Source organism: Sylvia atricapilla, chromosome 8 (genome assembly GCF_009819655.1).
Source record: "Sylvia atricapilla isolate bSylAtr1 chromosome 8, bSylAtr1.pri, whole genome shotgun sequence".
NCBI lineage: Eukaryota > Metazoa > Chordata > Aves > Passeriformes > Sylviidae > Sylvia > Sylvia atricapilla.
Window position 1 is genome coordinate 20436230 of NC_089147.1, and position 10934 is coordinate 20447163.

The window sequence follows — 10934 nt, forward strand, 5'->3', positions numbered from 1 at the left end:
CCACCACGCGCCGGGCGAAGAGCCTTTTTCTAACACCCAAACTAAATCTCGCCTGAGACACGTTCAGGCCATTCTCCTGGCCCCTGGCAGCGCCATCCCAGCCACCCGTGCCGGCCCCTCCGCTGCCCCCAGGAGGAAGCCGCGGGCTGCGATGTGCTTCCAGCGCCTCAGCGATACCCGCGCCACCCGCAGCTCCGCTGCTCGGGAGCGAACACGGGGCGCTACAAGGAACGGCAAGTGTCATCCAGTAAGGAATTTGTTGAGTAGTCACTAAACCTTGGGTAGGGGTAACCAGCGTTTCCTCTCTACACAGTACTTGACAACAATTCTTCCGTCGAGGTACAGCACTTGCCTGTCTCACGGGGCCAAGACCCCAAGGGCTGTCTAGCCCCGCACTCAGCACTGCTGGAGCACAGCTGCATTTGTGGCTCCACCACCTCACCGCCGTGAGGCACCGCCGGCCGCCTGTGCCCTGCCGCGCCCAGCCCACCCGCACGAGGGCGCTCACCCAGCCCCGCCGGGGACACACAGGCGCCACTCCGCGGCCTCCCTACGCCGCGCTGAGCGGCATCTCCGCAGCCAATAAACGGCCTTAAAGGCTGGAGGGAGGGCGCTGCTGGCCAATAGGAGAGCGGACAGCGGGGAATGCGAGAGCCCAATTGAGAAACTTTCCGGCCCGGGGAGGGTGGGAACAAGAGTAAGGTTCAGTCACAGACGGAGCGCGCTTCCTCCAATCAGAGCGTCTCCCCTCGTCGCACGCCCCGGATTGGCCAACAGATGGCCTCAGCTCCGTCGTCTCGCCAATAGAGAGGTAGCGCTGCATGACAGACGTTCGGCTCAGCCAATTACTGTCGGTACAGAGGACCCAGCCTTTCTCTCTTGCAAAATGGCGGCCACGGCTCCCAGTGCGGCTCCTCCCGCGGCCGCCCCGCCGCAGAGCCCGACGGCGGCTCCCACCGCCCCGGCGGGGAGCGCTCCCCCCGCGGCCGCGCCCACCCCGCCCGCCGCGCCGGCCCCGCCACCGGCCGCGCCGCTGTCAGCCGCGCTCTCGGGCCCCTTCCCCGGCGGCCGCGTGGTGCGGCTGCACCCGGTTGTGCTCGCCTCCATCGTGGACAGCTTCGAGCGGCGCAACGAGGGCGCGGCACGGGTCATCGGGACGCTGCTGGGTAAGAACCGCCGCCCTGCCCTGCCTTGCTCGCCACAGCCTCGGGGAGAGCGCCCGCTCTCCCCGCGGCGCCCCCCTTACCCGCCGCGCTCCCTCCCTCCCGCAGGGACCGTGGACAAGCACTCCGTGGAGGTCACCAACTGCTTCTCCGTCCCGCACAACGAGTCCGAGGATGAGGTACGGAGGCGGCCCGGGCAGAGCGGGATCTCTCGGCGGGGCGCGACCCCGCAGTCTCGCTGCTGGCGGCCCGTGTTGCCCTCCCGGCTAAGCACCCTGTAACCAGCTCTCTCGGCACTCTCCCGTTTCTCAGGTGGCTGTGGATATGGAATTTGCCAAAAACATGTATGAGTTGCACAAGAAAGTCTCTCCTAGCGAGATCATCTTGGGCTGGTAAGTTCTCCTTCTGCAAGAAGTTGCAAGTAATTGTGTTGATTCTTTAAACTACTTAAAATACATAACAGATAATAGAGAAGCACTAATACTTGTGACAGTGCAATCTTGCAACTCCTGCTACACAGTAAGTGGTAAAGCTCCTGCAGCTCATATAAAGAAGAGGCTGTACTGGAGGCTTAAAGGATTTTGTTTCGTTTATGTCTAGCAAGGTATCATAGAGGAGTGATGTGTTAGAGAATGCATGGACAGCTTTTTTAATAGGACTCAATACCTGTAGTACAACCATGGAAATTAACTGGTTAGAAAGAAGGGACAATACAAAAGAGGCTTTTAATGTACCAAAGGCATCAGGAGGAATCACTGATACCAGCTTGAATACTTAGTTCTCTGCTCGAAGTACCTGTGTGTGGGATATGAAGCAAGATCAGTACAGCGTTATGGGAACAGAGTCTGTGTGTGGCACAGTGTATTTATCACTCTTTCCATGCTTCTCTGATCCTACAAAATGGCTTCATTTTCTTCCTGTGGAGCAAGCTTCCTCAACAGCCTTCTAATGGCACAGCAGAGTGCAGCTCCAGTGACAGGAGTTTCCCTGAGGATATGAGATGGTAATTGTAGAGCAGTTAAAGGAGCTAGATTAACGAGTTAGACCTCCTGCAGAGGGATGTGTGATTTGTGGAAAACAAAATTTGTCCAAGTTTGTTTGGTATGCTTTTACTTACATAGATGGAAAAAGTGACAGATAACTCAATATTAGATGTCTGATGTCAATTTACTGATGTTTTATGACTGGTACTACAGCACTGGCCCCGTGCATATTTTGGGAGTGGGTGTGCTCAGCCTGTGATTCTTACAAGTGATTTTAGGGACAAGTGGCCATAAACTAAAAACCTCCAAGTTAAAACACTTAGGTTTAGTATGTTGATACAGCTCAGTGTTTGGAAATTGGTATTTTAGGATACAAACCTGTTAAATACCAACAATACAAAACACTGGGCACTTGAATGTTGGAAGAATGGCTCTTCAGCGTGTGTTCTTTTGAAGGTATGCAACAGGTCATGACATCACGGAACACTCAGTCCTGATCCATGAGTATTACAGCCGGGAAGCACACAATCCAATCCACCTCACTGTGGACACAAGTCTCCAGAATTCACGCATGAGCATCAAAGCCTATGTCAGGTACTCTGTATTTCTGGGAGGGGAGTGTTCTGAATTACTGAGAGATGTCCCATCAGGGTAACAAGAAATGTAGTGGGGTACAGGGTCCTCTTTGGACAGTAGTGTGCAGAATTTAAACATAGTGATGAGCCAGGGATCATGGCTTACTTCTCATTGGAATGTCTTGACCATTGTATGTAGGGTGAAAGACTTCATTAACTGCAACCTCACTGGGGTGGGGAATTGTGACTTAATTAATGATTTTCAGAAACATCTTAGGGACATTTTACAGGGTTCACACAGCTAGCAGTAATGTCACTAACTTCCATCACACTGACTGAACACTAGCCTGTAGCCATGGGGCTTTATTGCTCAGCAGTGCATTTACACAGGTCAGAGGATTAATGTGGTTAAAACAATTCAAACGGCATCTTCTTGATGGGTCTTTCTTCCCCTTAACCCCAAAATTCTTATCAATTAACAATGGAGATTATAAATGGAGAGAAATTAAACTCTTCCACCTGAATTCCTCCCAGTACTGGCTGAAGAGCTCTGCTCTGTAAGGAAAAAAAAACATTTTTTGTAGAGAAAGTACTGCTTCTTGACTGTGAATCTTTAAAATGTGAGCTGTTCCATGACAACTTACTTAAAGCGTAAATGGACTTCAAGTACTTTGAGTAATAGGTATAATAAAGGTATTGAGAGTGCTTTGTACTTAAATTTTGTCATATTGCTTGTTGTTTCAGTCATTTCTTAAAGCATGAAGTATTTCAGGATAGAAGAGCCTCCTTCACTAAAAATGAAGAGCCTCCTCCTTCACTAAAAGTGAGAAGGAACTTTGGCTCAGATGATAGTACTTAGTTCTTCATGCTGATGTCAAACCAGCTAGGAGTATTCTTGGATGAAAAAGAGCAGTTGATAGCATGCCAGAACTGATTTCCTGTCTTCACTTATCCTTGGGTCTTAAAATGGCTGATTTTAGTGAGAATGAGTAACATAGTCGTGTTCACGCTTTAGTGCTAACAGAGATCACTGAGATGGAAATCTCTTCCTTCCTCCCTTATATATGTCCATGCTGAAAATGTTTTGTTGTTCTCTTTTTTTTTCCTAGTGCCCCAATGGGAGTCCCTGGTAAAACTATGGGCGTGATGTTTACACCCCTAACAGTGAAATATGTTTATTATGATACAGAGCGGATAGGAGGTGAATGCTTTCTTCCTGTTTTGGTTATAATCATTGTTGTGACAGTGTTCAAATGCTTCTTTTACCCTGGCAAAACTGCCATTCTGGGAATTTTACTGGTAAGCAGACTGTCTTGCTAAAGCTGGCCTAAAAAATCTTCAACAAGTTAAGGGTTTAAACTGGTCTCTGTGGCAGTCAGTTTTTTTCACTGATCCTCCTTTTGCTTTCAGTGGATCTTATCATGAAGACCTGTTTCAGCCCCAATCGAGTGATTGGCTTGTCCAGTGACTTACAGCAGGTGGGCTCAGCCTCAGCCAGGATCCAGGATACCCTGACCATGGTGCTGCAGTACGCTGAGGACGTGTTGGTAAGGCCAGCTTTTTATCAGCCAGAAAATGAGTTGGATGTTAACTTGTGCATCTTGGTTTTCTCTTTATTATTTCTCTTTCTGGGCCATAAACTTTGAGTTCCACTTGTGCTGAAGCGTGTGTTTCTTATGCTTAGTCTGGCAAAGTGGCTGCTGACAACACTGTCGGGCGCTTCCTGATGGATCTTATTAACCAAGTGCCAAAGATTTCACCAGAGGACTTTGAGACCATGTTGAACAGCAATATCAATGTAAGATCATAATCCATTTTTCTGTGCCTTGCTAGCAATTTTGAAAATTTGTCCTATAGACACAAATTTGTCTGTGATCTGTCTTTTCATACAAACATGCTAATAGCAAATATAGCTTTTTTATTGTCAGTAATTTGGTGTTTTAAGGGCTGAGGGGGGATAAAGAAGCTCAGCATAATCTTCCAAGCAACTGCACATAAAGTATTAATTTTTAAGGACTTAGGCATTTAACAAGTCATCTGAAAACCTGCACCAATTCTTCTTTCATATCAATTGGACAATATGAATTATCAAACTTGAATTCAATTTTTATATCAGCAATAACTGATGACTTGCCAGATTCTTTTGCCTGAGCTGGAGTTCTGTCTCTTTGCATAACACTTATAACATGAACAAGGTTTTAGCATGCTACCTGATTTCTGTAACAGATTTTTAGAAAACTTCAGTATCTGAATGTGTTGTTCACCCACAAGTCTGAAAGACCAAAACTAATTTTTAATTTTGCTTATACCCTTTGACTTGTCTGGTTAACATGGGTGAACTCAGAGTTAAAATTTCACAAGCAGTGTTTGATATTCCAGGAATACCAAAAGCGTCCTGCAAGGAAAGCATTCCTCAGGGTAGGACTTTCAGGACTAACAATATTTATTGTAGCTGATTGTAAAATGCTTTACAGATGTTAAAAATTCAGCTCTCTAATAAGTTATGATTTGTTAATATTTCTGATCACTGTTTTTTCCCCCTGTCAGGACCTACTGATGGTAACCTACTTGGCAAATCTCACACAGTCACAGATTGCTCTCAACGAAAAACTTCTGAGTTTATAAGGAAACTTTTGCCACCCCACACTTTAAGGAGCCTGAAGAATGAGCAGATACACTCTTCTGTGGTGTTAGAAATTTCCTTGGACTGTAATTTAATTACCTACATGACTTGGTTTACATCGTTATTTCCATTGCTCTGAAAAATCCCTAACATGCTTTAGGAAATGAATGGGAATGGCTGCAGTTCAGTTGAGCCTGGTATTTTAAAATGGAATATGAGAATTTTTTGTCTCCTGGGTTTGTCTACTTGTCTAACAAAATACAGCTTTATTGTAAGAATGTATTTGGAATAAAAGTTCCATTGCAGTGGCAACAATGGCTTCTGTCCAGAAAAAAAACTTTCTCATTTATTGTGTAATGAATGCATTTTTGAAAGAGGGTGGAGGGGGTAAGATGGCATCAGGAAAGAAAGAGTGGATGTGAGTGAACTCCAGTTCTTTGCAGGTTTTTTTCCAGCTGTTAGAGCACACTGAAAGTGTGGGGATTTGTGCTGCATATAATACGTTTAACCATGAAGGACTGCAGAATGGTCTCTGGTTTATTAGTGGTGCTGTGTATATCCCTTCAGCAGGGTACTCACAGACTATAAGACAGTAAATTCAGTTTATGGTATCACTTCTATGCATATAATTATTTTCTGATTGTTTGGGAAAGGAAGTCAAGGTCAAGAGCATTAGCCCCTCATAAAGGGGGAGTTCAGAGGATTAAAGCCAGCAGCTGAGTTCATGATAAAAGAGTTTGAAAAGCATCTGTGGCTAAACAAACTTGGCTACTGGAGTTTCCATCTTTGCCAAAGAAGAAAAGGACAGCAAAATGACAATCCATGAGATGTGAGGTTAAAAGCTGGGTGTTGCCAAATAGGAATTTTCTATTTCATAATGCTGTGCTGCTGGTAAAATGATGTGAAAAGAAACCCATTTTCTCCCCAAGACATGCTTCTGTTAACTGAGTTCCAGCTGGAAGAAAGCCAATACAAATACCAGCTGTAACTTTGCATGTCTCTGCCAATAACATTACCTTTAGAAGGCTGTCTTACCATGCAGCTGTGCTGAGGGGGTACTCAGCTTGAACTTTGTTAAAGCATCCCTCCTCTCCAACAAAACTGTACCCACCTTATTAATGACTGTATTTAGCTTGGTGAATGAACTTGAAATTGAAGTATGCAAAGAGAGTGTTCTCCAAAATAATTCTGGTAATTTGCCAGCTAAGAATAAGACTCAGATTGGAACAACCAATACAGGATCTATAATTTGCAATCTAGAGAGTTCCCCCAGTGACTCAGTGCTAAATCCTAAGTTGTAATTTGCAAGGTCTATGTAAGTGAAAACTGAAAGTCCAGCAAAGATCCTCATCTCATTGAAAATGTTATTTGTGAACATTAAATAAGGATTGGGACTCAACCCTGGTTTTTTATTAGCCTGAATAAAAATGTTTTGCTTTCCTTTCTCTTCCTTAATATTCTTAAATTCAGCCATATAATGTTTCAAAATTTTCAGATCAAGATGTTTTTTGAAGAATGTTTTGACATGAATGGAGGAGAAGAGGAAGCAGCAAAGATAGATAAGTCTCCCAATTACTGCAAAGAAGTTGCAGAGGGGAAACAAAATACTCTTTCCCTGATCTCTCCTCTGCAGGAAACTCTTTGCCATTCCCTGTTACAAAAAGGGAGAAAACATAAAAGGAAAGCTATTCAGCTTTCAGAGTTTTAAAAATCTATGTTGTTTATAAGCTGGTGTGCACAAAATGCAAAGTTCCAAGAACAATTTGTGATCGCTGCGGAATTTGCCAGTTCTTGCAAGTACCTGAAGACTAATGAAAATATGTGATAAGGGACTGAGGTTATGTCTTCCTAGGCAGAAAGATTCACTGCAAAGCAGAAGTGTCTGAAGTGACTAAAGTCCATGAGTTTAGGCCTTTGCAAGACAGGACAGTGCCAAGTGGTTTGAAGTGGAGTATGAAGAGAGTTTCCTTTTTAAAAACTGATCCCATCCACTCAGTTCTTGTGAATGGACACATGGTGATCCTTACTTTGATTGGAGTTTTGAATGCCTGATTTCAAATTTCAGTGACCACTTTTATGAAGGACAACACTGCACACACAAATGTAATGCATCATTTTGCTTAATTTTAAAGCCTGAGCTGTGCTGTTACCTAGAAGGAATCTTCTCTGGAGTTGTGAAATGCTGACAGGAACTACTAAAGGTATTCTATTAAAATTGTTCCACTCTATGGGAATCTGTCTAAAAACTGGAAGTTCAATAGAAAATCTGATGGGAAAAGCTGAGGAGTCAAGAAACATCACCAAGGATTTCAAGCTTTAACTCTGTCTTGATTTGTAAGCTGCATTAATTTACTAGGGACCTTTCTCCTTTTTTTGTTTGTTTCTTCAGAATGTGTTGTTCCAAATAATTGACAAAGTTGGTTTTACACAGTCCAGATAGAAAATTGTCTGATATTCTTCTGTATATTATATTTAGTCATATTAGTGATCTCATTAATACAATAAAAAACTTCCATCCTCTGTGATGCTTTCAGTATTTTCTTTTCCTGGACTACTTCTCCGAAGGAGTATAAATTCCTGGGCATTACTATATTACATTTATTTGTGGCAGTATGCGTATTTTCATGGTAAATATTAGGCTTTAAAATACCTTGTTCAAACAACTCTTTTACGAGCTCCCAGCACTCAAGTATTTAATGTCTCAATTTAGATTTTTTTAAATCCTGGCTAAACTGAGCTAATCTTGGATTTTTACCTCAGCATGAAGTTCCTGAACAGTTCTTTCCTTCAATATACATAAAAATATTCAGAACAGAGTTCAATGTCACAATTGATTCTCTTGTTCTCTTTTGGTATAACTTGGAAGAATGTATCAAATCCATCCATCTTGTTGCCTTGGGCCTTTCTCAGACACAATCTTAGGCAACACCACAAAGGAGGAGAGTTTCAGCCAAGCACCTCTGGGCAGTACAGAGGCAATGAAACTTTATGGGTTTTGCAGTGAGCATGGTGACTTTGGACATGCTGCAGTTTAATCAGCACACAGACATTATGCTTTGTTCTGATACCTTCTCAGCACAGTAAGAATGCTCGTTCACAGCTCTGAAAGTGCACATGAGACATGCAAACTGCACTGTGTTTCTTATCAAAATTAATACTTACAGGATAAACTATCTTATTTATAATTTATGAAATGTCTTCATAAAAATTCAGGAAGGGGTGGTAATGGTACACTATTTTTTAACTGATGAGACTCAGCAGAAAAAAGTTAATTGTTGGAAATAACAAACCTTATTCTGTTATCTGCAATCTGAAATTTACATCCTTGCTGCCAGAACAGCAACTTCATTTGGTGATTACTTCCATGCACTGGGATGAAGGTCACTAAATTTGCCTTTCTAGTTGAGTCACTTCAGTTTCTTGGCAGAACATTTAAACCTGCTGGAAAGAGGAGGCAGTGTTTTGGTGTGTAATTTTGTGAACCTGTGGCCATGTGCCACCTATACATGAAATTCGTGGGTTTAGTCCTAAGAATTAAAAGGTTGATGTGAAAATGTTTGACACACAGCCCTTCTAGAGCAGCTAAGCAGAACACGCTGCTATTCTCCTGTGCCTTGAGTGAAGGGTGATACTTCAATTTCCTCACAATGGAACTAGAGACTGTTGGCAGCTCAGAGGTAAGGGCTGTGTGAAACGCTGACGTTCCGAGCGCGGCGGGTGGAGCACTAACGTGACTCACCGGGCAGTGACTCCCCGGAGCAGCTCACCAAACCCCGGGCTCCTCCTCGCCCTGCTCCCTGCACACAGGGAATGTTAACAGCTTACTGTGCATTCTAATAACTGCAGTCACAAGGAAGTCTAACAGGAAAAGTATTTTTAGTACATAATGTAGACTTGGACCACTACAAGTATCCTGTGGGTTTGTTACACTTTGACCTGTGGTTCAAAGCTGACCAGTTCTTACAAAAAACCTGGGGAAAGTTTATGTTTTTAATTTAACTATATGGGCTGGAGTAGATCACCAAAAGTAACACTTCATACTATTTAAGTGGGAAATAATATTCCAACCAGGACACACAGAAGAGAGAAGCAGCAATGCTTTAGCCACTTACATCACCAACAATAAATTCAGCTGGAAAAAAGTTGTTTCAGCTCTTGATAGCACTCAGCACAACTACATGGCTGAGCCAAGTCAGTCCAGACCAGAATTCTGTCCAGTACAATGTCTCAGGATCAGATGCAAGAATAATACAATACAGAAGAACAAAACTTTGTCTCTCCACTAAACTTGAGTTTTCTAATAGTGAGAAGCTGCCTTGACTCTGTATGTGGTTTCAGAAGCTTTTCTAAATGTGTGGGATTTAGGTATAGTAACAAGCCAAGGGATTTCCCTAAATACAGAGAGGGGACATTAGATGACCAAAATGGTTCCATTGCATGCTTTAAAAAAATCCAATTATATTCATACATAAACATTCAATGCATCTAACAGATTCTTCAGACACATGTAGTTTTGTTAAAAAAATTTCTCTTCTTCCTTTTACACTTGTTTTTAAAACAAATTGTTCTTGTCTTGAGTAGCTCAAATTAAAACAGTCCACTAAATGAAAAAGGTAAAGAATTGTGTATTTTATAAATGAACTTGGTTCCCACGGAAATAAGGATTAAAATATATATCTGTCCTGAAAGAAATCTGCTTAACAGGTGAAATAAAGTAGACATGGACTCGGAGTGTCAGCTGAAGAATGCTGTGAGGATTAAATTCTTAAAGCCACTCCTGAGGTGTTCTGGGTAAACAAGAGAGAACAAGCCCTATTTTCCTGGATAGGTAATGTATTAGATTCTTGTGGTTTTACGTGCTCTTCATTTGAAGCAAGCAAGCATGGTAAATTATTACCCACCTATTTTCTGCTGTCTGCACCTCACACAGTTTTACAGACAAATAGAACAAAAATGAAATAATAGATTGCTATTTCATCTAGAGCTGAAGTGCTGCACCAGGTTACAGGAAAGAACCAAAGCTGTTTGCATTGGAATGGTCTCTAAACTGCTAACATGTTTGTCATAAACAAAAAAGAGGATATTTTGAATAACTCAAGTAAGTGGTGCATACTACGATAGGTGAATCCTTCATAAATTGTATCTTGTTTGTCAGGATGTCTTACGAATAACTAACCACCAGGTAAAGAAAGGACTATGAGCGTGTAATGTCTATTCAAAGTATATGAATAAACATTACAACAGACAGAAACAAAACAGTAAGCACACTCCCCATAACTACATACAAATGACTATAATTAAGATACTTTTTTTTCTAGAGAAACGAATGTAGTAGTCAGTCAGTCTTACCTTTATGTCCTTTTGGGGCCTAGATCCTGGTCTTCAGTAACTACAGCCGGAGGAGCAGCTTCTCCAGCTCCATGCACTTAGGTCTTTTGTATTCTTTGCCTGTTACATGCCGTTCTGGTGGCCTGAGTGACTCGATGGACCCCCTGACACCTACTGAACAAACGATCTTGAGCTAAAGCCTCATGTGTTACTGGGATTACAGACTTGACTTAGCACTACACGCATTAGCGCTGAACTCCAT

General features: G+C 42.8%; 1 protein-coding gene across 1 annotated transcript; it reads left to right on the plus strand.

Annotated features, from left to right (window-relative positions):
* Window positions 1–871: 871 nt before the first annotated feature.
* On the plus strand, window positions 872–7864 carry EIF3F (eukaryotic translation initiation factor 3 subunit F). The gene is made up of 8 exons (XM_066324021.1): window positions 872–1166; window positions 1272–1342; window positions 1476–1555; window positions 2603–2740; window positions 3831–3922; window positions 4132–4268; window positions 4406–4519; window positions 5269–7864. Exons 1-8 carry the CDS (start codon window positions 887–889, stop codon window positions 5344–5346), a joined length of 990 nt encoding a protein of 329 aa, XP_066180118.1. The 5' UTR covers window positions 872–886; the 3' UTR covers window positions 5347–7864.
* Window positions 7865–10934: the final 3070 nt, after the last annotated feature.